The 26,786-nt window shown below is 67.2% G+C and overlaps 2 protein-coding genes across 2 annotated transcripts in view; one reads left to right on the top strand and one right to left on the bottom strand.

The window, feature by feature from the left end:
• The first annotated feature begins 673 nt into the window (after nucleotides 1–673).
• Nucleotides 674–11,264, top strand: SREBF1 (sterol regulatory element binding transcription factor 1). Its single transcript, XM_088527777.1, has 19 exons — nucleotides 674–1,022; nucleotides 3,442–3,813; nucleotides 3,895–4,064; nucleotides 4,145–4,273; nucleotides 4,353–4,571; nucleotides 4,678–4,792; nucleotides 4,883–5,088; nucleotides 5,163–5,367; nucleotides 6,093–6,277; nucleotides 7,038–7,299; nucleotides 8,862–9,028; nucleotides 9,104–9,272; nucleotides 9,350–9,458; nucleotides 9,545–9,654; nucleotides 9,770–9,902; nucleotides 10,020–10,182; nucleotides 10,441–10,626; nucleotides 10,697–10,808; nucleotides 10,995–11,264. The coding sequence occupies exons 1-19, from the start codon at nucleotides 842–844 to the stop codon at nucleotides 11,219–11,221; spliced, it is 3,420 nt and encodes a 1,139-aa protein (XP_088383903.1). The 5' UTR covers nucleotides 674–841; the 3' UTR covers nucleotides 11,222–11,264.
• Nucleotides 11,265–13,992: 2,728 nt separating this feature from the next.
• Nucleotides 13,993–26,786, bottom strand: part of RAI1 (retinoic acid induced 1) — a 28,735-nt gene continuing 15,941 nt past the window's right edge. The window contains exons 2-5 of the mRNA XM_088527775.1: nucleotides 16,043–21,668; nucleotides 14,950–15,043; nucleotides 14,750–14,799; nucleotides 13,993–14,587 (exon numbers count right to left, since the gene is read on the bottom strand). Of these exons, the coding sequence (XP_088383901.1) occupies nucleotides 14,573–14,587; nucleotides 14,750–14,799; nucleotides 14,950–15,043; nucleotides 16,043–21,652 (5,769 nt within the window). The 5' untranslated portion in view covers nucleotides 21,653–21,668 and the 3' untranslated portion in view covers nucleotides 13,993–14,572. The remainder of the gene's footprint in view (nucleotides 14,588–14,749; nucleotides 14,800–14,949; nucleotides 15,044–16,042; nucleotides 21,669–26,786) is intronic.

The raw sequence follows: 26,786 nt of genomic DNA, 5'->3' as shown, positions 1-26,786 counted from the left end.
GAGGGGCTAATTCACTCGCAGGTAGCTTGAGGTGGTGCCTGGTGGTGCAGAAGAGGAGAGGGCAGCTCTGGGCACGGGGCGGGAGTTCTAGCACGTTTTGTTTCCCCAGTAATTCCTGGTGGTAACACAAGGCGTGCGGCCCTGCAGGCTCCTGTGGCTCTGGTTTATCCCAATGGGAGACCCCCCGGCCGAGCCCCGGCACCTGTAGGGGCTGCGGGGGCCCCACAGGATGGATGCAGGGCCGGGGAAGGGAAGGATCCCTCCACGCGGGGAAGGGGACAGGCCACGCGTGTGTCTTTGCAGGGAACACCGATGCTCCCAGCCTGTCTCCTGCCCACGGGAACCGCAGGAGCCTGGGGATGGGACGCGCTGGGACACCCTCGCCCCGGCGCTGGGAGCTGCTGGGGGCTCCAGCGGGGTCTTGGCACCCTCCGCTCCCCCGCGCTGCCACCTGCCGCCCCCCGCGGGATTCGGTGCCCGGCCCGAGCCCCGGGGGCTGCCCCGGGGGACGGTGCCCGGCCCGGGGCTGCAGCCGCCGCGCTCCGGAGCTGCGGGCCGGGGCCGCCGAGCGCGGTGCCGGTGCCGGGGCGGGCCGAGCTCCACGGCGGGGGCGGGCCGAGCCGGCGGACCCGCCTCCCGCCTCCCCTGCCCGCGAGCAGCGTCGGGCTCCGTTCGCGAGAGCAACTTCGCGGTTAATTCCCACCCGCCCCCCCGGTTTTTCTCTTCCTCCCGCTCCCGGTGCCAGAGCCGGCCATGGCGCAGGGGGCCGCGGGCGGGCGGCCCGGGCGGCCCCGCCGCTCCTAGAGCCGCCGCCGCCGGAGGCAGCCGCAGTCCCGCCGGGATGAGCGCAGCCGGGATGAGCGCAGCCGGGATGAGCGGAACCGGGATGAGCGGAACCGGGATGAGCGGAACCGGGATGAGCGCCCTCGCCTTCGACGACCCGGCCCTGGACGGGCTGGCGCCGTCCCTCGGGCTCGCCGGGGCCAGCGACATCGACACGGCGCTGCTCAATGACATCGACGGTGCGTCCGGCGGCGGGGAGCGGGCCCGGGGCGCGCGGCGGCTCCGCTCGGGGCTCGGAGCGGAACCAGCGCGGGCCGGGAGCGGCACCGCGGCCACCGCGGCCACCGGGCAGGGTGCGCGGCCGCTGCCGGAGCGCGCCCGGTGCACGAGCGGGGCCGGGCGCGTGGCCGGGGCCCGGGCTCGACGCGTGGCCGCGGCTGCAGGAACCGGGCTCGGGGCACGGTCGAGGACCGGGGCACGGCCACAGGGACCGGGCTCGTTGCCCTGGCCGCGTTTGGGGAGAGGGGAGAGCGCGGGGAGCCGGTGCAAAGCTGGGCGGAGCGGGTTCGGGGGGGCTGTGCATGGCCAGGGCTGGGGACACCGCATCCTGGTGCTGGATCCACGGCGGGGGTGGGGGGCGCGGACAAGACCCCCCTTCCCGCCCCCGAACTCCCGGGTCTGGGGTCCTCCCGCTCCCCCGGGCCGGGGCAGCCCCGGCGGGGCCCCCCCATCCGCAGCGCGGTGTCGCCTCTAGCCCCGCCCCGGCTGACGTCAGCCGCGGGGTTACTCGCGGTCGTTCCCTCCAGGACGCCTGGGCTCCCCGGCCCGCTGGGGGCGGCGATGGGGGAGACCGGGGCCAGGGGTGTCGCTTGGTGCCCCCCGACGGCACCAGGGACGGGTGGGGGCCGCCTGCAGGCAGAGCCGCCCGGCTGGGCTGCCTCGCAGGTGGCCTTAGTGCAGGTGGCATTAACGTGACTTAAGCAAGAGATGAGCCGCCCAGGCCAGAGGCCACGGTGAGGGCGCGCCGGGCACCCACGAGGCTGCAGCCAAGGAGGCTGCACAGAGCCGTGGCTGGGGGAGAGGCTGCGAGGCTCCAGGTCAGGGGGGAGATAAGAGCTGGACTTTAGCTCTGCAGCCGCTTCCGAAGGGAAGTTGTAGCTCCCATCCCCGTGTGTCCACACGTGGCCCTGGCTTGGCCGACGGAGGGCAAGACTTGGCCCTGCTGCTCGCAGGTGGCCAGAGCCCTGAGCACCACGGAGGTTGGTCTGGAGGCTCCGTATTGTCCCCTCTGGAGGGGTGACTGTGCAGGCGGCAGGGGCAGCCTATTTATGTGAAGGACTCTTTTGAGGATATCTATAAAGGGTGCATATATAGATAGATAGATATAGATAGATGTGCAGCCCCTGTCGCACATCCTGGCTTCATGCTGCGGAGGCTCTGCCTTGTGCCTTCACTCGCACCCCAGGGTCGGCGACGGGAGCCATCAAGCTGGCCCTGTCCTTATTATCCTGTCTGGGAAAGGGCCCACAGGAAGGTGCTGGAGTCTGCGAAGTCATGACCTGCCTGGTGCCGGGCTGGGGGGCTCCGGGCAGAGGGATTTTGCTGCTCTCTTTTCCAACATCACCTGCCCCGTGATTTTCCCTGCTCTTCCCATGCATCTGGAGCAGCGAGGCTTGGGATGGTGGCATGTGCAATATCCCAGCATGTGCAATGTCCCAGCATGTGCAGCATCCCGATCTGCGTGTCCCCATGTGGGGAGCCCCGATCTGGCACCCGCTGTGTGAGTGCCCAGAGCAGCTGCGCCGGGGCGGGATATAAATATCCCGGTGATGCCGTGTGCTTTGGCGAGCTGCGGAGGGCAGGAGGAAGAGGAGGGCTGAGGTGGGCAATGAGGAGACCCCCGTTGCAGCCACCCGCTTTGCTTGCACCCCCCGTCGTTTCCTCCCACACATTCCTGGCACCGGGATTTTCCGCTGCGGCATCCGTGGGGACATGGGGGGCGGCACGGCGGGGGACACGCCACGCTCGGCGGGTGCGAGGGGAGAGGAGGGCCGAGCCGCGGGCGCTGCTCCTCCACCGAAGGGGTTAACGCGGCCTGACCCGGAGTAACCGCGGGGTTACGGCGGGCTGCCCGCGAGTAACCCGGCGGCTGCACCTTGGCGCTGCCGGGGGCGGCGGGCCGGGCGCGCGGGCAGCGATTGGCGGAGGAGCCATCACCCCACGGCCGGGGAGGGCCCTGCACCCGCCGCCCGCCCTGCCTGGCCCGGTGCCCCTGCGGATGGTTCTCCCTCCTCTTCCTCGCCGCACGGCGGGGCAGCCCGCCCCGGAGCTGCTGCTGCGCGTGCAGCGCGTCCCCAACGTGCCGCCCCTCGGCTGCCGCCCTCGCTGCTGCCCCTGCTCTGCGGCACATCCAGGCGCGCTGCAGGTTCCTTGTGTGCAGGGGAGGATGGCGCTGCTACAGCCCCGTCACCCCCCAAATCACCCCGGGAAGCCCCCAAGACGGGCCCTGCTGCCCCGGCTGGGCAGAACCCCCCGCTGCCAGCTCCGTGCCTGGGGTCCCCCTCTTGCAGCACCGTCCGGGGTGCTTTGGGGGTGGTTTCTGGGCTCCGCGCCGCAGGGCGCCGCGGGCTCGGGCGCTCACGCCGCCGCTCCCTGCAGACATGCTGCAGCTCATCAACGCGCCCAACAGCGACTTCTCGGCGCTCTTCGACGCGCCGCCCTTCGACGCCGCTGTGACGCCCGGCCTCCCCGGCGCCTACCTGAGCCCCGGCGAGCCCCCCACCACCGCCGCTGCCACCAACGGGGTCTTCGCGGCCGCCCCGGCGCTGCCCCCCTTCGCCCCGCAGTCGCCGGCCCCGCTGCTGCCGCCGGCACCCGCCCGTCCACCGGCACCGGGCGTCAAAGAGGAGACGGTGACGGTGCCGGGTGCCCAGCCCGGTGTCAGGCTGGCGCCCGCCTTCATCCCCGCGTCCCCCGGCCAGTTCAGCCCCCAGGCCCTGGGGGGCTTCCAGCCCCAGCACGGCTTCCCCGGTGAGCACGGGGATGTGGCGGGGGGTCACACAGCGGGTGCCGCCGGGGCGCCCGTGACGCCGCGCTCTGCTCCGCACGCAGCCGTGCAGCCCGGGGGCAGCGGCACGGCGCTGCCCACCCCCCTGGCCGCCCCTCCGGCCCCGCCGCCGCCGCCGCCCGGCCCCGCCGTGCAGAACGTGTCGGTGCCGCCGCTCCTGGCCCCCGCGGCCACCGCTGCCCAGCCCGTGTCACCGCAGATCCAGCCGGTGCCGGTAAGTGCACGGACAGGGGGTGCCGGCAGTGCCAAACCCCCCTCAACCCATCCGTGCTCACGCCAGCCCCCCGGCCCCAGGTACTGCTGCAGCCGCACTTCATCAAGGCCGATTCACTGCTGCTCACGGCCGTCAAGGCGGACACCGGCGGTGCCAAGACCTCGGTGGCCACCAGCGCCGGCGGGCAAGCGACCTCGCTGCAGGTGCCGGTAGGTCCCGCTGGCACCGTGCGGGGCTGAGGGATGCGCCCAGTCCGGGACCCCTCTGCCAATGTCCCTGTCCCTGCAGGCTCTGGTGAGCGGTGGCACCATCCTGGCCACGGTGCCGCTGGTGGTGGACGCTGACAAGCTGCCCATCAACCGGCTGGCGCCCAGCGGGAAGGCGGCGCTGGCGCAGAGCAAGGGCGAGAAGCGCACGGCGCACAACGCCATCGAGAAGCGCTACCGCTCCTCCATCAACGACAAGATCGTGGAGCTCAAGGACCTCGTGGTGGGCACTGAGGCCAAGGTGGGTGCTCGGGCCGGGACGTCACCCACTTGCCCAGGGATGGAGATGGATACGGAGGTACCAAGGGGGATGTCGTGGCTGAACCGTCTGTCCCCTGCGGTGGCAGCTGAACAAGTCGGCGATCCTGCGCAAGGCCATCGAGTACATCCGCTTCCTGCAGCAGAGCAACCAGAAGCTGAAGCAGGAGAACCTGTCTCTCAAGATGGCCATGCAGAAGAACAGTGAGTGCCAGGGCACCAGTGACACGAGCTGGGCAGCTCTCAGCCTGGAGAGACCCCCCATGCTCAGCCTGCTCTGCTCCCCTTCTGCAGAGTCCCTCAAGGACCTGGTGGCCTCCTGCGGCACCGGGGCTGCGGCGGAGGCGCCCATGGAGGTGGTGAACGCGGAGGTGGAGATGCCGACGCCGCCGCCGTCGGACGTGGGCTCGCCGTCGCGCGGCAGCCCGCTCTCGCTCGGCGGCACCAGCGCCAGCAGCAGCGACTCGGAGCCCGAGAGCCCCCTCTTCGAGGACGCCAAGGTGGGCGGCGCGGGGCGGCCCCGGCGCGGGCGGCGCGGCCGGGACCGCGCGGCTCACGGCGCCTCCGGCCGCAGGTGAAGCAGGAGCGCGCGCCGCCCTCGCCCGGCACGCAGGGCATGTTGGACCGCTCCCGCATGGCCCTCTGCGCCTTCGTCTTCCTCTGCCTCTCCTTCAACCCGCTGGCCTCCCTGCTCCGCGGCGCCGGCGTCCCGGCCCCCGCACAGAGCCCCGGTGGCACCGGGCCCGGCAGGAGCATCATGGCCGAACCGGCACCCAGGGGTGAGCGCGGCACGGAGGGGAGGACGCCGGGGTGGAGGTTGTTGGGGTGGAGGCTGCCGGGGGTGGAGGTTGTTGGCAGGATGAGCCCAAGGGGGAGGTTGGTGGGTCAGGTACACGGGGAGGTTGTCGGGGCAGGGGCTGGCGGTGGGGAGAGGGCTGGAGGCTGGTGGGTGAGTGCAAAGGATCCGGGCACGGAGACCCATCAGGGCTGGCATGGGGTGGAGGCTGCCAGGGCGGAGCTACTGCTGGGGTGGAGGCTGTTGCAGGTGATCAGGGTGGTGGAGGCCGTACGCACAGAGGCTGTTGGAGGTGGAAGCCATAGGGGTAAAGGCTGTCAGGGCAGAGATTACTGAGATGGGGGCTGTTTGGGGTGGTCGTGGTGGTGGATGAGGCTGTCGGGGTGGACATCGGACATCTTTAGGGTAGGTGTCGGGGGAGAGGCCATGGGGGTAGAGGCTGTTGGGCGGATGGAGGTTGTTGGGTGGGTGGGGTGGAGGGGTGGAGCCATGGAGGTAGAGGCTGTTGAGGGAGGAGGCCATGGAGATGAAGGCCTTAAGGATGGGGATTGTTGAGAAAGGAGGCCATGGCGGTGGAGGCCGTAGGGGTGGAAGCTGGTAAGGGAGGAGGCCATGGGATTGGAGGCTGCTGAGGGGTGGAGGCCATGGGCACGGAGGCCGTTGGTGGCGGAGGCCGCCGTGGCTGAGCCCCCGTTCCCCCGCGCCCAGAGGAGCCCTGGGGGTGGTCGCAGTGGCTCTGGCCCACGCTCGTCTTCTGGCTGCTCAACGTGGCGGTGGTGCTGGGCGCCGTCGTGCGGCTCTTCGTCTACGGCGAGCCCGTCACGCGGCCCCACTCGGAGCCCTCCGTGCTCTTCTGGAGGCACCGCCGCCAGGCCGACCTCGACCTCGCCCGGGTAAGCCCCGCCCCCAAGGCATGGCCCCGCCCCTCATCAGGCCTGACCCCACCCATTACTTGGCCCTGCCCCTTTAATTGTTCTTAACCCTGCCCCATATGTCATGGCTTATGTATCACCCAGATTGGCCCTCCATTGAGACTAACCCCACCCACCTGACCTAGCCCCACCCCTCCATTGAGAATAACCACGCCCACCTCACATGACCCCGCCCCCTCGATTGAAACGGGCCACACCCACCTGACTGAGTTACGCCTCTTCAGCCAGACTGGCCACGCCCACTTTTCCTGACTCCACCCATGGAATTGCCATGCCCATGTGACCTGCTCCCACCTCCTTATCTGAATACACCGCCCACTCTTTTTATCCCCGCCCACCTTTGCCTGGCCCCGCCCCTTCCACCTGGATTAGCCCACCCTTTCGACCCATCTGTTTTCCTCGGCTCCTCCCACTTTTCCCTGCCCCACCCCCTCGAGCATCAGCCCCGCCCAACTCACCGGCCCCCTTCCCTTGGCCCCGCCCCCTTAATGCCCAGCCCCGCCCAGCAGACCGATCACGCCCCCTGGCCCCGCCCCCTTCCCCTGGCCCCGCCCCTCAAGGATCAGCCCTGCCCAGCTCACCTGCCCCTGTGGCCTGGCTCCGCCCCCTTAATGCTCAGCCCCGCCCAGCAGATTGACCCCGCCCCCGGCCCCGCCCACCCCCTTGTCCCCGCCTCCCCCCCCGGTGTCCCCGTGGCCGACGGGTGACGCGGGGGGCGCAGGGGGACTTTGCGCAGGCGTCGCAGCACCTGTGGACGGCGCTGCGCGCGCTGGGGCGCCCGCTGCCCGCCTCGCACGGCGACCTGGCGTGCAGCCTGCTCTGGAGCCTGCTGCGGCACCTGCTGCAGCGCCTCTGGGTGGGCCGCTGGCTGGCGGCGCGCGCCGGGCGCCTGCGCCGCGACCCGCCGTCCTCCGCGCACGTGCGCCAGAGCGCCCGCGACGCCGCCATGGCCTATCACCGGCTGCACCAGCTGCACCTCACCGGTGCGGGGCGCGGCGGAGGAGGCGGCGGGAGCGAGGGTGGAGGGGGCCGGGCGGGATGCGTGGGGATGGGATGGGGTGGGAGGGGATGGAGGTGATGGGATGGGATGAGAGGATGAGTGGGGATGGGATGGGGTGAGAGGGGATGGGATGGGATGGGATGTGAGGATGAGTGGGGATGGGGATGGGATGCGAGGATGAGTGGGGACGCGAGGATGAGTGGGGATGGGGATGATGGGATGGGATGCAAGGATGAGTGGGGATGGGGATGATGGGATGGGATGCGAGGATGAGTGGGGATGGGGATGATGGGGTGGGATGAGGGGATGAGTGGGGATGGGGATGATGGGGTGGGATGAGAGGGGATGAGAGGGGATGGAGATGATGGGATGAAAGAAGATGAGTAGGGGTGGAGTTGATGGGATGAGGGGGTGGAGATGATGGGATGAAAGAGGATGAGTGGGGATGGAGGTATCTGATAGGATGGGATGAGAGGGGATGGAGATGATGGGATGGGATGAAAGAGGATGAGTGGGGATGGAGGTGGCATGGCATGAGATGGGAGGAATGGGGTTGGACTTGATGGCATGGGTAAGAGGGGAGGAATGGGGTCGGAGATGATGGCATGGGATGAGAGGGGATGGATGAGGATGGAGATGATGGCATGGGAGGAATGGGATTGGAGATGGTGGCATGGGATGAGAGGGAATGGATGAGGATGGAGATGATGGCATGGGAGGAAGGGGATTGGAGATGGTGGCATGGGATGAGAGGGGATGGATGGGGTTGGAAATGATGGCAGGGGATGAGAGGGGATGGATGAGGATGGAGATGATGGGATGAGAGGCGGTGAATGGGGATGGAGATGATGGGATGGGACGAGATGGGAGGAATGGGGTTGGAGATGATGGGATGAGAGGGGATGGAGATGAGATGAATGGTGATGGGACAGGAGGGTTAGGGGACATAATGGGATTGATAGGATGAGATGGGGTGGGACAGGATGGATGGGGACATGATGGGATGGGTGGGGACAGGATAGGATGGATGGGTCTGGCTGGGCCGGGCCGCACTGGATGAGATGGGATGAATGAGATGGGATGGATGGGACAGGATGGATGGAGATGGGGAGGGGATGGGATGGATGGGGACATGAGGAGGTGGCTGGGAATGGGACAGGATGAATGGGGCTGTCTGGGCCAGGCTGGGTTGGATGAGATGGGATGAACAGGATGATATGGAAGTGAGAGGATGAATGGGTTGGGAAAGGACAGCTTGGGATGGACATTATGGATGGGACAGGATGGATGTGGACGGGCTGGGGTGGAAAGGATGGGATGGGATGGGTTGGGATGAAGAAGGTCTGGGTGGGGCTGAGACAGGACAAATGGATGGGGATGAGATGGGATAGATGGGACAGGATGAGATGGACATGATGGATGGCACAGGATGGATGGGAAAGATGGGATGGACGGGAAGGGATAGGATGGATGGCGTAGACAAGATGGGATGGATGGGATGGGGTGAGTGGAGCCCTGCCAGCCCTGACCCGCCGCGGCCCGCAGGCAAGCACGCCGGGGGGCACCTGCTGGCCATCAACCTGGCGCTGAGCGCCGTCAACCTGGCTGAGTGCGCCGGCGACGCCGTCTCGGTGGCCACGCTGGCCGAGATCTACGTGGCGGCCGCGCTGCGCGTCAAGGCCAGCCTGCACCGCTGCTTCCACTTCCTGGCGGTGAGTGCCCCGCGCGCGTCCCGCGCTCCGTCCCCGCGTCCGCCACCGAGCCCGCTGACCCCGCCGTGTCCGCAGCGCCCCTTCCTGTGCAGCGCGCGGCGGGTGGCCCTGTCGCACAGCGGCGCCGTGCCCCCGGCCATGCAGTGGCTCTGCCACCCCTTGGGCCACCGCTTCTTCGTGGACGGCGACTGGGTGGTCAAGGGCCCCCCCAAGGAGAGCATCTACAGCTCGGCCAGCAACCCAGGTACCGCGGCGCCCCGCGCCCCGCTGCGCCCGCGTGGGGACGCCCGGCCCCGTGTCACCGTCCCCTCCCCGCCGCAGTGGACCCCCTGGCGCAGGTGACGCAGCTCTTCCGCGAGCACCTCCTGGAGAAGGCGCTGTGCTGCGTGGCCATGCCCGAGCCCCGCCGGCCCACGGCCCACGGCGAGGGGTGAGTGCCCAAGGCCACCCCTCAACCTCCTCCTCCGTTGGGGACGGTGGCCGTCGCCGCTCACCGTCGCCGTGTGTCCCCCCCAGGCAGTTCTCGGACGCGCTCGAGTACCTGCAGCTGCTCAACGGCTGCTCCGACGCCAGCGGCGCGCCCGGCCCCGCGCCCTCCATCGCCTCCGGCCTGGCCGCTGTCACAGGTGAGACCGGCTTGGGGACAGGCGCACCGCGGCGGCACGGCCGTCCCACCGCGCGTCACCTCGTGCCAAGGTGCTGCCGCGGGGCGCCGCGCTCCCCTCTCCGTCCCGCCCGCAGGCACCGACCCCGTGTCCAAGTGGTGGGCGGCCGTCATCGGCACCGTCATCCACTGGCTGCAGGGGGACGAGGAGGGCGCCGAGCGCCTCTACCCGCTCGTGGAGACCATGCCCCGCGCGCTGCAGAGCTCCGAGTGAGTCCGGCTGCCCCGCGCGCCCTTCCCGCTCCCACGGGCTGGCACAAGCCCTGCTGCTGTGCATGGGCCACCGTGAGGCTCTCGGTGATGGCCTCTGTCACCATCCCCGCGCAGGAAGCCGCTGCCCCGCGCGGCCCTGCACTGCTTCAAGGCCGTGCGGGCCGTGCTGAGCAAGCAGGACGGCAGCCAGGCCAGCCTGGGCCAGTGCGAGAAGGCGAGCGGCTACCTGCGCGAGAGCCTCGACTCCAGCAGCCCTGCCAAGGCCACCATCGACAAGGTGAGGCGGCCGCGGCGATGGGGTGGCGGATGCCGCACGGCCGCGGCTGGTGGCCGTCCCCAGGCGGTGGCAGGTGACCCTGGCCCCCGCGGGGGTGCATTGTAGTTGCATTGCATGTGTCAGCCTGGGAGTGCAATGCCCCTGCGGTGCAGCCCCGCGGGCGCCCCGCGCAGCACCGCCGCCCCCGCCACGGGACGCCCGCGGCCGCGGGGACAGCGGCGGCGCCGGCTCCCCGCTCACGGCCTCTCGCCCCGCCAGGCAGCCCAGCTGCTCCTGTGTGACCTGCTCCTCGTCACCCGCACCAACGCGTGGCAGCAGCAGATGAGCGTGAGCCAGCAGCTGAGCTGCGCCTACCAGGCGTCCGCGCTGGAGCTGCGCGGCTTCCAGCAGGACCTGAGCGGCCTGCGGCGCCTGGCGCAGACCTTCCGTCCCGCCATGCGCAGGGTGAGCGGCCCCCGCGCGCCCGGCCCCGCGCCCGCCCCGCGCGCCCTCCTCACCGCCCCTCTGCCCCCAGGTCTTCCTGCACGAAGCCACCGCGAGGCTCATGGCCCGCGCCAGCCCCACGCGCACCCACCAGCTGCTGGACCGCAGCCTGCGGAGGAGAGGCGTGCAGGGCAGCAAAGCAGGTGAGGAATGGCGGGCGTGCTGCATCCCTTGCGTTCACTCTGGTCCCTACTGATGACACTGCAGCAGGACTCTGTGCTGCGAGGCTTCCCTGGTGGCAATGAGCTCGGGCCAACCCGCTGGCCCTGGCACTGCCCCGGGAACAGCGCGTGGCCGCCCGCTGATGCCCTCTCCGTGTCCCCTTGCAGGCGGCGAGGCCGAGAGCCCCGGCACGGCGCGGGAGCACGCCGAGGCGCTGCTGCTCGCCTGCTGCTGCCTGCCGCCCAGCCTGGCGGCGGTGGCGCCGGGCCCGCGCGGGGGCATGCTGGCCGAGGCCGCCCGCACGCTCGAGAAGCTGGGCGACAAGCGCGCGCTGCACGACTGCCAGCAGATGATCATCAAGCTGGGCAGCGGCACCACCGTCACCTCCGGCTAGCGAGGGTGGCAGGCGCGTGTCCTCCCCCCGAATTCCCGCCCTGGCTCTGGGGCACCGGCCCCATCGCGTTACGCAGGAGCCAGGAGACCCCCTGGCCGGGCTGCGGGACCCCCTGGCTCTGTCCCCACGCCTGGAGCTGTCCCCAGCCCGGGTGGGTGATGGGGCATGGGGACCTCTAGTGACACCGTCGCAGTATTGCATGGCACCAGGCCGCGTGGCGCCGTGTCCCCAGCACAGGCTCAGCCCCGTCCTCCCCCCACTCCTGCTGGCCCTGTGTCCCCTCCGTGGGGTCCCTGCTGCCGGCACTGGGGCCACCTCAGCGTCACCCTCATTGCAGGGCAGCGCGAGGAGGTTCGACCCCACGGTGGCAGCTCCGGGCCCTCTCGGTGACGGTGCCCGCGGTGCATAAGGGTCCCTGCATCCCCTCCCTCCCCAACACTAGCACTGAGCGCCCCCCGCCATGCGTGGATGTCACCAGGCTCCGGTGCCACCGTCAGCCCCAGGAGGAGCTGGGGACACAGGACGCGGAGCTGGTGGCACAGGGGGGCCGTGCCCTGCAGCTGCATGTCTGCCTTGTACATAGCCCCGCGCCCCCCTGCCCGCCTTGCCTTTTTAAACGGTATTTTCGTAGTTGGAGAGTTTTGTACAGACAATTAAAGCCAATTATTTATACTGGTGTGTGCTGGAGTGCGGCGCTGGGGCGCGGGATGGGATGGACGTGGGCATGGGCACAGAGCCCGCAGGGCACATGGGGACCCCCAGCCTTGCCCTGGGTGCCCAAAGGGGCATCCCTGGCTCCGGGTCCTGCCTTTCCCCATGCAGCGATGCCCAGGGCTGGGATACCCGGGATGCGAAGGGTGGAACACGGGCCGAGGGAGCCCGCAGGGTGCCCAAACGCCCGGCGCCCGCAGCACAAACACAGGCCAGGCCGGGGCCGCCACGTACTTCCAAAACAATCGTTGTATCTTTATTGACGCTCTGAATGCAATGACCTGTTTTTTACTCTTAAGGAAAATAAACATCTTTTAGAAACAGCTTGTTACACACAATCTTCAGTGTGAAGCAATATACTAATAAGAACACTAGTCTTAACATTTACAGTCTTCATATATATTATATATATGTATATGTATACATATATATACACTATATAATGAGGCAATATATAATACACACGGTTTACCATTTTACAGTCATATGTACAAGATGTCACTAAAAATAGCCAGATTTCAGGCAGCACTGCCAGGGACACCAAGAGTTCTTTTTTGTATTATTATTAATTATTTTTATTATTCTTTTTTTTTCTATATTTACTTTTTCCTGGGCGTGTTTTTTCGCTCCCGTGTCCGTGGCGCGCTGCTGAAACAACAGACATTTCTTGGCCAGCAAACCTGGGGGTGACGGCTGGGGAGGATGGAGGAGCGCGGGGCGCAGGCTGGGCGACTTGGAGCAAAATCCTGCCCGGGTGCCCGGCACGGCTGGGATGAGCCCAGCAGCTCCGGGGCAGCCGGGGAAGGCTGCAAAAGCCAAAGAGGCCAAGCTAAGCTCGTGCTGTGATGGCCCTGGGCGAAGCCAGCGCCACCCCTGTCCCCTCCTTGGGGCTTCTGGTGGTCCCTGCTGCAGAGGGAGACAGGGAGGTGCTGCCGGGCCCCGCTGTGGCTCTTCTGGCTGCTTTGCAAGAAGGGCTTGGGGAGCAAAGCCCACGTCAGCAAGGGAGCAGGGCTGTGCCTGGCGGGAGAGCGGCTCCAGATGCGGGAGCATGGGATGCTCAAGGAACAGGAGCATGGGATGCTCTGGCAGAGGGAGCATGGGGTGCTCAGAGTGCAGGAGCATGGGATGCTCAGGATGCAAGAGCATGGGATGCTCAGGATGCAGGAGCATGGGATGCTCAGGCAGCAGGAGTATGGAATGCTCAGACCACAGGAACACGGGATGCTCAGGTGGCAGCAGGAGGAGGCCCCTGCCAGCCAAGCAAGCAAGGGCCATGCAGCACCTGCACGGGATAGAGTGGGGGCCAGGGATGCGACAGGAGAGGGGAAAGGAGGGAGGAATCGAAGCTGGGAAAGCCCAAGACAGCAAAGCCGCCCGCCCTTTGCTTGGCAGGGACACAGCACAGCCATGGGGACACACGAGCCCAGCGCAAGCGCTGGCAAAACGCGGGCCCTGCTCTCCCTGCCACCTGAGCCCTGGATGTGGCCCGGCCGGGAGGCGCCGCCGCACCGAGCCGTGCCGGAGAGGGCCCGGAGAGAAGGAGCAGGGGGAGACAGGCAGGGTGGGCATGGAGGAGAGGGGCAGGAGATGGAAGAACAAAACTGAAAAAGCAAAGTGGTGTTTTAAACAGCAGGCTGTTGCTTTTTTTTTTTTTTTTTTTTGTCTTTTTTTCTTTTCTCCGTCGCGCACATATATACAGACAGACACCATGAGGTTTGCTGAAGGCAACATCTCAGATCAGATCAGTGTGAGATATGGAGAACTGGGACCCGCGTGGGGTCCAGCGGTTCCAGAGTAAGACAACATTGTCAGGACCCCTTGTACACGGTACCCGCCCCCCACCCGCCCGTCCCCCCGTCCCCATCCCCGTCCCCCCGCTACCCATCCCGTCCCCCCCAACCCCTGTGCAGCTAATGTAGTCCTGGAATAGAGTCTCTGTGTTTTGCCGTGCACGTTATCAGCGCCGGCCGGGATCACGGCTCCGTCCCGCTCCGTGCCCGCCGGCCCGGGGGCAGCCCAGGTCCTGCGGGCATCGCCCCTGCCCCCGGCCCTCTCCTCCCTCCCTGGCTCCGCATCCCGGGGGCAAATCCAGACCAGGTTTTGCCAGGTCCCGGCCCCGGGGCCAGCAGGGCCTAGAGGAGGGAAAACCTGGAGCCGGATTTCTCTGCCCACCTGGACTGGCTCTAGGAAGAGGCCAGAGGAGGGGGAAGGAGAAAAACTGGAAGTGGATCTGGCGCCCGCCTGGACCGGCTGTGGGGAGGGAGGCGGAGAGGAGAACCCGGAACTGGACTTCTGTGCCCACCTGGATCGGCTCTGGGTACTGCTCCCCGGAGGTAAGGAGAGCCTGGAGCTGGATTCCTGCGCCCATCTGGATCGGCTCTGGGTAGAGTTCCTCCAAGCGGCTGAACGCAGAGCCCGGAGCTGGATCTCCCGTGTCCCCTGGAGTGGCTCCAGGGCACAACAGTGGCGCAGAGGTGGCCTGGGCGCTGGGCGGGTGCCCTTGGCCCAGGTTGGCGGAGGTGGCCCGGGACGGGCGACAGCGGCTCCGGCCACGTGGGCTGCCTCCCCTTGTGGCGCTTGTGGCTCCGGCGGTGGCAGTGGGGCACGTGCCCCTGGCACCCCGCTCCTCGGTGGGGACCGCTACACCGGCTGCCTCTGCGGGAAGACGGGACGTGGCATCAGCACCTCTGCTTGGCATCCCGACCCCTCCTTTGGGGACAAGGGTGCAGAGGGGGGATGGAGACACCTCCCCGTGGCCTCCCCGCATCCCTGGGCACTACAAGGAGCTGGGGACACGCGGGTCCAGCCGGGCCGTACCTTGTGTTTGGGACATCTCAGCGAGAAGCTCTCTTCGGCTAATAAGCAACCTGGGAGGAGAGGAGAGGGGTCAGCCTGGCACCTGCGGCACGGCCCTCCCGTGCATCATCCCTGTCCTCCCGGTCCCGGATGAGCGCGTGAGCTGAGGCCGGGCAAGCTCGGCTCGTGCGTGGCAGCAGTGACGGCGCCGGGGGACTCACCTGTGTCCACGGCGCAGGCATAGTGGTAGGAGTGGGGACACCCCTTCTGGCAGCAGCCCACGGTGGCTCCCGCTTGTTGGCAGCTCGAGCACTTCTGCCAAGGCGCCGGGGCCGGAGCAGGAGCGGAGGGATGGAGAGAGACAGGAGAGCCCGTGAGAGCCCCGCGCGGGAGCCCACGTCCCCACACCCCTGTCCTGGGGCACCAAGCAGCCCCTCTCCCAGCACTGCCCATGGTTTCCCAGCACTGACACCAAGAGGTGACCAGGACATGGCCTGGGCCATCTCATTGTCCCCTTCGCTCCATTGTGCCGGGATCACGAGCGTGGCAGGGCACCCCCCACCCCGCCCATCACCGCAGCATCCAGCCACACAGCACCCTGTTCCTTCTCCCACCCTGCCATCCCGCCCGGAGTTGCTCCAGGCAACACACGGCTGGGGCAGGCGGTGCCACCCACAGGCCCCAGTGCCATCGCAGTGCCCACATCCCCAGGGGGGTGACAGTGAAGGGCCCCCTGCCACTGTCCCCAGTGTAGCGGCACAACTGCCCCCTGCACCAGGCGGGGATGTTTGGGAGGATGTTCTGGAGACGCAAGAGCACAAACCGGAGGGGAAGCTCTGGAAAATCCCGCCCCAGCCTCCCAGGACATCTCACAAGTCCAGGATCCTCATGGACCAGCAAATCTCATTAATTTTCATCCCATCAGCCAGCAAAAAACAGCTCCATGGAGGAGGTGGCTGCTCTTGGGCAGTAACACCCCATTACCCCTTGGATTGCGAGCAGTGGGGCCAGAGGGGCTGGCAACGGAGCAGCCACGGGACCGGCGCGGGCTGGACACGGATGGCAGATGCAACGAGGCATCCATTGTTCCTTGGTGCCGCGCCGGGCCAGAGGGGCCCAAAGCCACGCTGGACCCAGCACCCAGGTGTCCCCGTGGCCGCCTCGCTTCCCTTTCCCTCGCAAGCAGCCCAGAGCTCCGCACGGCTCCGGAGAGCAGCCGGGACAGGAGCCGTCCCGTCCCCGCAGTGCGAACGCGCGCACGCGCCCCGTCCGCCCGCCTTGCCACCGCCGCGGCCGCTCTCCCTCCCCTCTTACCACGTCGGCAGCCGCCTTGACGGCCTCCTGCAGCCCGTAGAGCTTGCCCGCCACCAGGAACACCCCAGCGGTCCATACGGCACAGGCCTCGTGCAGCCAGTGCTCCTGCGTGTCGCCGGCCGGCGCCTCCTGCGCCGCCGACTCGCCCTTGCTACATTCGTGCCGCCGGGGCTTCTCGGCCGCCTCCTCGCCCTCTGTCCTCTCGTCACAGCAGTAGCAGCTCTGCAGCCGCCTGAACATGCCCCGCGGGCTGGAGCGCAGCGCGCTCTGCTTGGCCGCCTCCGCGGCGACACCGTCCGTGCGCGCCGCTTTGCCCACGGGCGCCGCGCAAGGGGCGCCGTCGGGCGCCGCTTTGAGCGCCGGGACGGCCTCCTCGCCGGGCGCCTTCTCCTTGGGCCGTGCCTTCTTCTTGGGCAGGCAGTCCTCGGGGTAGTAGGGCCCGCAGAGGTCCCCCAAGTCCTTGTAGTTGGCGGGGTGGCGGCAGAGGCAGCAGGCCAGGCACGCGGCGCTCAGCGCCTTGGACACCACGGGCCCCAGGCGCATGCTGGACGACGCCGGCAGGGCCGCGCGGTGCCGCGGCGGCGGGGACGGGGACGGCGGCGCGGGCGGCGGGCAGGCGGGCGCGCGCTGCAGCTTGGCCTCCTCGGCGGGCGAGTTGACCACGGTGCAGGCGGTGGTGAAGGCGTCGCGCTTCTCCACGCGCACGTAGGGCGAGAAGGGCGGCGCGCGGCTGTCGGCGCGCAGCCGTTTGCACGACACGTACTTGAGGCGGATCTCGGGCTCAGCCGGCGGCAGCGGCGGCGCTTGCTGGCACGGCCGCCGCCGCTTGCCCCGGCTCTTGCACCGCGCCGCCACCGCCTTGCCCTTGCCGTGCGCCAGGCGCTTCCTCTGCCGCTTGGAGTAGCCGTTGTAGTTGGCGTGGTTGGCGCGCGCCTTCGTCCCCCGCGACGGCCCCGGGCCCGGCCCCGGCCCCGGGCCCGGCCGCCCCTCAGGGCTTTGGCCGCCCGTTGCCTCCTTCTCCTCACTCTTTGGTTTCTTGCTCTCCCGCGGTGCCTCATCCCCACCGGGGCCGCCGGCCGCCCGCTCCCGCGGCGGCGGCGGCGGCGGGGGCGGTAGCGGCAGCAACGCGGGTCCCAGCGGCGCCCGCTTGTCCGGAGCCGCCTTGGCCGCGCCGAGCGCCGCCGCTTTGCTCTTGCGGTTCCTCTTCTTGGGGAGGAGGCCGCCGGGCTTGGCGGCCGCGGCGGGTGGCAGCGGCGAGCGGGGCTCGGCCTTGAAGCCATCGGCGAGCAGCTTCTTGCCGCTCACTGGCTTCCCCTTCAAGGCTCTGCCTCCGGCGCCCCGGCAGAGCTGCTCGGCCGCCGCGGTGGCAGCTTTGGGCAGCCTGGCGTCCCCCACGGCCGGGGCCAGGCCGCCGTGCTTGGTTGCCCGCTCCTTCTCCGCTCCCGTGGGGCTCAGCGCGGCGCCGTAGGCGGCCGCCGCGGTGGTGGCAGTGGCCGCAGGCTTGCAGGCGAACTTCTTCAGGTTGGGCGACGTGATCTTTTGGACGATGGCCTCCAGCTTGAGGCCGCGGCCCTTGCGGGGAGGCAGCACTTTGGTCTTGGTGGCCTCCTGGAAGGCCGCCCGCGAGGTGATCTTGATGCAGACGTCGGGGGCCTCCTTGGCCGGAGGGGGCTTCAAGATGGCCTCGCCGGCGCTCTTGGCGGGTAGCTTGGCCTTCACCTTCTTGGCCACCGGCATCTTCTTGAAGAGGCTGGGGGGAGCCTCGGGCTTCTCCTCCTTGATGCCGCCGCTGTTGCTCCGCAGCACCAGGTTTCTCTTCTTGGCGGGGATGGGGGACATGAAGGTCGACTTCCTCTTCAGCGAGTGCAGAGGCCGCTCGGACATCTTGCTGCCCATGCCTGGCCCCGCTTTGGGCAGCTTCACGCGCGAGCCCACCTTGCCTTCCTTGTGGGGGCTCCCCTGGGGGGTCAGCTTGAAGGCGGGCGGCAGGTGGTTGTTGGAGATGAGCTTCTTGGGGGCTTTGCAGTTCTTGAGCCGCACGTCGGCCGCCCGCTTGCCCCTCCGCCTCTTGGTGTAGAAGACCTCCTGCGTCTTCGTCCGGGAGCGCAGGATCATCGATCGCTGGTCCCTGTCCTCGGCGTCCGGAGCATCCCCCTCGGGCACCTGCGGCCCCACCGGCTCCTCGGCGGGCACCAAGCTGGGCACCAAGAGGGTGGCATCGCCGGGGATGACCTTGGGGGCCGGCCTGCCGCTGCGTTTCCTGGCTTTGAAGGCCACCCGCTGCTTGACGCCGCAGGCGGGTTTCTTGCCCAGCTTCTCCTGGTGCGCCGGCGCCTTGAGCGCCTCGAGCGGGGCCGGCGTGCGGGGCTCGGTGAGCGCCGTGAAGGAGCGCGTGCACATGCGAGCCGGCAGCCCCTCGGCCGGGAACCTCGGCGTTTGGCTCTGCGCGTTCTTGCTCGGTGTCTCCATCTGGCCATCTGGCCCGACACATGTGCCGGCCACGACGCCAGCTGCCGGCAGATCATTAAACGGGCTTGGCACCGCTTTGCTGGAGTCGTCTCCCTCCGACAGCCGGCAGTGGACTCTCTTGTTGCGGAGGCTCTTGCCCCTGGAGACGGGCTCCGGCTTCCCCAGCGCGTTCTCAGGCAGCAGCTGCTTCTTGACAGTGAGCGACAGGGCCGACCCGGCGTCCATCGTCTCCACGTGGGTTTTCTCCCCTCCGCCGGGCTCCTCCTCCAGCTTGATGTGGGGCAGGGAGGATTTGAACCAACTCTTCACCTTGGTTTCGGTGCCGACGGCGGGGCCCAGGAGGATCACGGACTGGCCGGATAACCGCGACGAAGGGGCCGAGTTCTCCTTCTCCACCGCGCTGACGGTTTCTTCGGCGGACACGGGCACCTCGCTGGAGGACAGCACGGCGGGTGGCTCCGGCGGCTTGGGTGGCGAGGCGTCGTAAACCCCCGACTTCTGCTCCGAGCTCGCCAGCTCGCACAGCGAAGAATACTCCTCGGCTTCCAGGTCCGACTCCTTCAGATCCGGCGACGAAATCATGGGGATTTCGCTGAAGTCCCCGCCCGAGCAGCAGTGCCGCGTGTCCTGCAGCCACCGCTCGCTGTCCCCCTTCGCGGCCTCGTCGTATGTCAGCGTCTCTTCCTCGTCCTCCTCCATCGCCTGCCGGCTGAAGTCCCTGGCTTGCTCGCTCTTGGCTGGCTGCTCGCCATCGCACAGATCCAAGCTGCAGGCATTTTTTTTCTCCTTGCAGGACCCCGCCAATTTGCTCGGGAACAAGCCCTTGGGAATGTCCGAGGCTTGCAGGCCCGTCCCCAGCTCCTTCCACCTCAGGCACGACTCGCCGAGGCTCTCGTCCGGCCACTCGAAATGCTCCATGGCGTTGTCGGAGCCCACCGAGTTGGCAGTGGTGTTGGAATAGCAGCTGTAGCTGGCAGCCCCGGAGCTGGAAGTAGCAGCTGGGATGCTGGGCTTGGAGTTGTACGCCAGAGAGGCCGCGTCTTTGAGCGCATCCTTTGTCTCGGTGGCCGCAAACTCCACCTGGGCGCTCTCGTACACCTGCTCGCCGAAGTCCTTCCCCGTGCTGCCCCCCGAGGCCTTGTCCAGCTTCAGGGGCTCGGTGAGCGTGCTGGAGTCGCCCTGGCTGGGCCAGGCGCCCTTCACCATGGAGTCCAGGCACGGCCTGTGGTTCTCCAGGTGGAAGGGGGCCTTTGCGGCATCCTTGTTGAGCATGGGGGAGCTGGGCCACGCTTTGTCCGCCTTCTCGTTGATGGCGTCCTGCAGGACGATGATCTCGGAGGCCAGTTCCTCCTGGGACAGGGCGCTGAGGAGCAGCCGGGGACAGTCCCGTTCGTTGGTCACGTACTTGGTGAAGGTCTCCAGGGGCAGGCTGGCATGGATGCTCTGGAAGGAGTCGTCCGATTTGGTGGACATGTCGTCCGGGGAGGTCACGGAGCAGGTGGACACCGACTCGGGCTTCGCCTTGGAGTTGCTGTTGACGCGGGCAGGGCTGCGGTTCTGGTTGCAATACAGGAAACTTCTTTCCAGCTGGTCCTCCGACCCGCTGAGATAATCGGCATCCTGCGTCTCAGCATGGACGGACTGGGGGGTGCTGAGCGGGTCGGACAGGGGGGTTCCTACCTGCTCTGCAGAGTAGGTGCTGCTCTCGGGGCTGCAGTGCTGCCCTTTGAGCTGCTCGGGTGTCCTCGCCGGGTTCTTGATGCCCTTCTTCTGGGGCATGGCCGACTTGGAGAGCAGAAGCTGCTGCACGGTGTTGGAAATGTTCTCGACCTGGGAGGTGAGCGCCGTCAGGCTCTGCAAGCTGAGATCCGACAGGAGGTTTTCGGGGATTTTCTCCTTCTGCAAGTTTTTGCAGTTGCCGGACTGAGCGTCCGGGCTCGTCCCGTCGGTGGGAGACGGGTTCAGCAAGGGCATGAAATGGCTGTGGTCGGTGATGCCAGCCGGGAAGGCGCCCGTGCTCAGGGACTGCTGGCTGTACTGGAAGTTCTCCAGGTTGGGCATGAGCGGCGAGGGAGTGGAGCTGTAGGACGGGGACCTGCCGACGGAGCGGGCCGGCGAGTGGCTGGCGCTGGGGCTGAAGGTCTGGTAATATTGCTCTGGGGTGCGCACAGGCGCCGCGTCGCCCTGGCAGTAGCTCTGGCCCGGCTGGTTGTAATGTTGGTACTTGGCTAAGTTTTGGTAGTGAAGAGTCTCCGGGCCATGATGCCTCCCTTGCAAAGCCGGCGGCGGCTGCGGCTGCGGCGGCGGCTGCGGCTGCGGCGGCTGCTGCGGCGGCGGCTGCGGCGGCGGCTGCGGCGGCTGCTCGTAGCCGATGCGGTTGGGCTGGTAGCCGTGCAGGTTGGGCACGCGCTGCCCGGGGGCCAGGCCGGCGGCGCTGCCCAGGGGCCGCTCGTGCTGCGGCGGCCCCGACGGCGCCGTGCAGCTCTTGTAGGAGTGCGCCGGCTGCCCGGCGCCCGGCACCGACGAGTACGTGGAGGACGCGGGGAAGGACTGCGAGTGCTGGCTGAAGTGCGGCGTCTGCGAGAAGGGCATGGGCGAGGACACGTCGTTGGGCAGCTTCTGCCTCTGCAGCTTGGGGTAGGGCAGAGCCGGCTGCTGCTGCTGCTGCGGCTGCTGCTGCTGCTGGAAGTGAGTCCGGAAGGGCAGCGGGGCCGCCGCCGGCTCGTGGTAGGGCCGCGCGCCCGCCGCCGTCTTCTTCAGCAAGCTCTCCTCATACTTGGCCACGCCGCCGGGCAGGGGCTGGCCGCCCCACGCCTGCAGGCTCTCGTCCCCCGAGTAGCGGCCGGGGTAGGGGCTGTTCTCCTGCACGCCGTAATTGGAAAAGGCCGGCCGCCCTTGCAGCTGCTGGCCCGCTAATTGCTTGTTCCCCCGGTGGTATTTCTCCACGGCGCTGTTCTCGTAGCCCGCGTACGGCACTTGCTGCTGACTGTAGTACTCCTTCGCCACCAGCCTCTGCCGCTCGCAGTTGGGCCCGGCCTGACTTTGATGCCTGTAATTCTCCAGGCGTGATGTGTCTTGTGAAGTCGGCTGGTAGCTCTGCTGGTTGCCATGGAAACCACACCTTTCCCGAAAGGACTGCATGGCGCGCGCTTGTTATCTGCCGGCAGAGAGAGAGAGAGAGAAAGGGGCGAGAATTCAAATGAAGCGTCGCCGCCGCAGCGCGCGCCGCGCGGCGCCCCCCGAATGTCACCCGCACTGCATCGCGGCCCCGCGCGGCCCCGCGGCCCGCGCTGCATCATCCGGCGTCGCGGCAGCCTCGCCGAGCGGGGAATGGCCTCCGTGGCCCCCGCGTCACCCTGGAGCACGTCGCCTCGTCGCCCCGCTGCGCCTCCCATCGCCCCGCGTCACATTGACCCCCCTCCCCGTGCTGGTGTCCCCCTGCTTCGTGTCCCCAATGGCCCTCAGTGCTGCAACCCGCCTCGCTCGCCCTCCCCGGGGCATCCCACGCCGGCCTCCGGCCCCCATTCCCAGCCCCGCTGTGCCGGGCGCAGGGAAGCACCTGGATGGCGGCTGCGATCCCACAGGCGGATAAGGAGCTCGCAGGGAGGGTCCCCGGCAGCCGCGGGGTGAAGCTGCTTGGGGAGGGGACAGCACCGGTGGCCAGGGAGGCTGCAGAGACAGGGCATCCCCAGCGGGGACCGCGCCGGGCTCCGCGCGCTGCACCCGCTCGCCGCATTTATTAAGGAGACGACGCCAGGGAGGGGAAGGCAGCGCGGCCCTGTCCCCGGCGGCCGCGCTCGCCGCGTCTGACACATTACACCAGCCACCTGCCGGGAGAGCCGCGGCAGAGCCCTGCTCGCGGTGGCCTTGCTGCCTTCGCCTTGTCGTTTTTCTTTCTTTTTTTTCCATTTTTACCGGGGGCAGCTCGCGGCTAGGGGCAGCTCTGAGTCACGGAGCCGCTGCTCTCGCTGCAGCGCGCGGCGCAAACGCGGCCTCGCCGCCGCCGGAAGCGAACGCAAGGCCGGGCACATATTGCAAGGAAAAGGCAAGTCACAACGTGCCGAGTTAAAGCCCCGAGTGACACTCTGGCCACGAAAGCCACCTGGTTGGGGACACACAGCAACACGGGCAGCGGAATGAAAGGCTCCGGGCAGCCCCTAGCAGTGAGAAAAGGGCCCCTAACCCGACCCGGGGAAGCGGGTTTGAGAAATGATATCGGCTTGAGAAAACACCGGGCTGTTGCTCCAAGGGAGCCCTTTCCCTTCCTCTTTTATTATTAATAATTACTGCTTTCCCAACGCGCTGGGTCAAGGCCAGGCCGAGCGAAAGCACTGGAGGAAGGTGCGCGGGGGTCTGTATGCACATGGGGCATGCAGTGCCCTGCGCCATGCAGCACCCTGCATGCGCACGGGCTGCACCAAGCGCGCGCCAGCGCAGCGCCCATTTTGCAGCCGGGCAAACCGAGGCACGGGGCGCACGTGCAGCCGGGGCGCCCGTGCATGCGGCTGGGGGGGTGCCTGCATGCCAGCCGTGCAGCCCATGCACCAGGGCCCGGCGCAGGTGCCGCCCCGTCCCCAGGGCCCCGGCGCTGCCGGCGGCTCCGCGAGGCGCTCCCAGATGCTCCCGCCCGGCGCGGGCTGTTTCCTAGCAGGAGCTTTAATGGCATCAAATCAAGCTGTCGACAGCGGCAAGGTTAAGGCTCTCGGCAGGCGGGGGGAGGCGGCGATGGGCCCCCCCCCCGGCCCTGCTCCTGCCTCACAGATCCTGCCAGCCCCCCTGCTTTCAATTAAGGGCGAGCTCCGCGCGCCCGCGGCGATCGATGCGCGCCGCGCTGCAGCCAGACAGCCGCAAACAACGGCCCCGGCAGGACGTGGCACCCCCGGGCGCCCCCGCAAACGCCCCCAGGCAGGAGCGGGGCCGGCCCTGCCGCTTCTCCGGCCGCTCGCTTGGCTTTTCCGATGCCACCTCGGAGAGGACGCGGGGCCTAAAAACAGCCCCACGCCGGCCCCTTGGCCCCCCCTGCGCCGCGCTCGCCGGCTCCCCGGGGAGCGAGCGCCTATCGAGGAGTGTCAGCCCCGGATTTGCTTAATTGCGCGCTGGTGGCGGTTAAAGCAAGCCTCGCTGGCAGGCTGCCACGCCGCAAACGGCGGCCTCTAATTTTATTATTAAGGGAGGGGAGAAAAGGGGAGCTGCGAGGGGGGAGGCAGCGGGTTGGGCGTGCGGGAGCTGCCGGCCGGGAACGGCTCCGGGCGCGCGCTTGGGTCCTGCTGTTGTCCCCGGAGCTGGGAAGGGGCTGGGATGCAGACGCCATGGATGGACAGACCCTGCCCTTGCTCGGTGCTGAGCTCCGGCTGTGCCGGGAGAGAGGAGAGATCTGCAGGGCAGGATCAAGGCAGCCCACGTGGAAGGAGCTGCCCCCATCCTGCCTCCCTTTATCACCAATCCTGCCCTTCCTTGCATCCATCCTGCCCTTCCTTGCATCCATCCTGCCCTTCCTTGCATCCATCCTGCCCTTCCTTGCATCCATCCTGCCCCTCTTTGCAACCATCCTGCCTCCCTTGGCATCAATCCTGCCCCCCTTGGCATCAATCCTGCCCCCTTTTCCACCAATCCTACCCCTTTTTCACCCATCCTGCCCCACTTTGCACCAATCCTGCCCCTTTTTCACCCATCCTACCCCTTTTTCACTCATCCTACCCCACTTCGCAGCAATCCTGCCCCTCTTTCACCCATCCTACCCCTTTTTCACTCATCCTACCCCACTTTGCAGCAATCCTGCCCCCTTTTCCACCAATCCTACCCCTTTTTCACCCATCCTGCCCCACTTTGCACCAATCCTGCCCCCTTTTCCACCAATCCTACCCCTTTTTCACCCATCCTGCCCCTTTTTCACTCATCCTACCCCACTTCGCAGCAATCCTGCCCCTTTTTCACCAATCCTACCCCTTTTTCACCCATCCTGCCCCTTTTTCACCCATCCTGCCCCACTTTGCATCAATCCTGCCCCCTTTTCCACCAATCCTGCCCCTTTTTCACCCATCCTACCCCTTTTTCACCCATCCTGCCCCACTTTGCACCAATCCTGCCCCTTTTTCACCCATCCTGTCCCTTTTTCCCCCATCCTGCCCCCCTTTCCTCGCCCCCCCATGGCTGCCCCCCTGCAGCCCCCGGCCCCTGCGCCCGCCCAGCGCCAGGTGAGGCCGGTGCGGCCCGGCAGGCACCGCCGCCGGCCCCCGCGGCGCGCGGCCGCGCGGAGCAGCTGTTCCTGCACACTCCGCTTCCCGCAGATGATGATAAATGGAGCTGGGGCCGCGGCGCGGGGGCGGGCGGATGCGGGCGGCAGCAGCAGCAGCAGCAGCAGGAGGAGGGATGCGGAGCGCAGCCCATTCCCGCTGCTCCTCCCTTCCGGCTGCCGGGGAATTCCCTGGGCAGGGCCCCCCCGAACCCTCTGCTCCGTCCCCATTTGCACGGGACCCCCCCCACCGTCCTGCTCCTCCCCAGTGAGGAATTCTTTCCGCTCGGGAATCGCGGCCTGCGAGCGGCGCCCCGGCCGTCCTCCACCAGCCCCTCGGAGCCCCCCTGGGTTTTCTTTATTTTCGCTCCAGCTGCAATCTGGGGCTCCCGTTTGTCATGGGGCAGAAAGGCCGGGTTGGTGGCCCTGCCCGGCGCGTTGCAGGGGGCTGGAGGAGGAGGAGGAGGAGCAGGAGGAGGGGAGAAGGAGGAGGAGGAGGGATGCTGCGCTAGAGGCAGGTCGGCAAAAGGCTAAAACCCCGATCAAGTGGCCGCGTTTCTTCCTGCCGCTGCAAAACGCCAGCTGGCAAGACGGGTTTTGCAAGGGAAAAAAAAAAAAGAGGAAAAAAAAAATGAGAAAAGCCGTGAGCCTCAGTACAAAACAGCTGCTCCACCTGAGCACACGTTCCCTGGATTCAGCCACCCGCCGCATCCCCGTGGCCTCCCCCATTTCCCCACGGCAAAACCCATCCCGTTTGGCGGAGGCCGCGGGACGGAGGCCGCAGGAGCGGAGGCCGAGTAGAGGCCGCCGCCGCAGTGACCTTGAGCTAACCCGCGGGGCGGGCGCCGAGCCTCGCGGCGGGGACGACGCGCTTCTGGTTTTCTTCTGCGCTCATTTGCTGCCTGATGGGTCGCTCTCTTGTTTCCTTCCGTCCTTCCTTCCTCCCTCCCTCCCTTCCTTCCTTCCCAGCCGCTGTTGGGCTGAATCGCTTCAATGCCGATTAACTGTTCTCACTGGTATTGCGAGTTCCCACAATAAAATGAAAGAAAACAAAACAGGGGACAACCATTTGGGAGCGACGTCCCCTGCTGATGTAGGTACCCTGCGTGGCAACGCCAGCCCAGGTATGCATGCAAGCACGTAGGCACGCACATAGGCATCTCTGCATTCATATACTAATGCATCTATGCATGCACAGCTGCATCTCTGCATGCATGCACATATGCATGCGTGCACATATGAATGCACACATCCCTCTTATCCGCCTCTTCCTTCCCAGGCAGCTCCAAGGGAGCTGCAGGCAGGAGCAGAAAGGGGACCGGAGGCACCAGCCCCACTGCGGTCCCCAAATGCTTGTGGGTCTAGGAGAGCATTAGCCCCAGCTGTGCATCCAGGGCTGTTCCCTGCGGATCTGCAGCTGGACACAGTCCCCTGGTCCTCCCACGCGCTGTCAGGGCAAGCAGGTACCCACTAGTGAGCCAAGCCTTGCTCTGGCCTCAACATATTTTACCGGACACCGAGCTGCATCCTGGGGAAAGCAATAAAATAAAACAAACAATAAAAGAAAAAGAAATTGGGGAGGAGCAGGGGAAAAAAACCCTCCACATTTGATGTTGCATGATAAATTATTTCGGTATTACACAGCGCCCGTCTCCAAATCCCGAAGACAAATACTCCAGCAGGTTAACTAGGAGAGCAGCTTTGGGAAGGCTTGCCGCTAGCTCCCGGTTATTGACTCTGTCAATCATCTCCGACGCGGATCCTAACCTTTACCGCCCGGCACAATCCCGGCTGCTCCTTTTGTTCCTGCTGGAAAAAAGGGGAGGGGGGAGAGGAGGAGGAGGAGGGGGAGAGGAATTTGGGGCAGGGAACTTCCAAAAGGGATGATTAAGGAGTTAATCTGCCTGAAATAGATAAGGAGCTTAGAGCTGCCGGTATTTCACTGTCCAAGTTGGGATTCGGCGTGTCTTAAACACTGGCTGGAATGTGCTTAGATAGGACCAAAGTACACGTCCCCCCGAGGAATTACGAGGCTGCCAATTA

This window comes from Tinamus guttatus, unplaced genomic scaffold, assembly GCF_059628265.1.
Source record: "Tinamus guttatus ecotype Peru unplaced genomic scaffold, ASM5962826v1 Tinamus_guttatus_pri_ptg000291l, whole genome shotgun sequence".
Taxonomy (NCBI): Eukaryota; Metazoa; Chordata; class Aves; order Tinamiformes; family Tinamidae; genus Tinamus; species Tinamus guttatus.
Note: the sequence above shows the minus strand (reverse complement) of the source record. Positions and strands in the feature narration are given on the sequence as shown.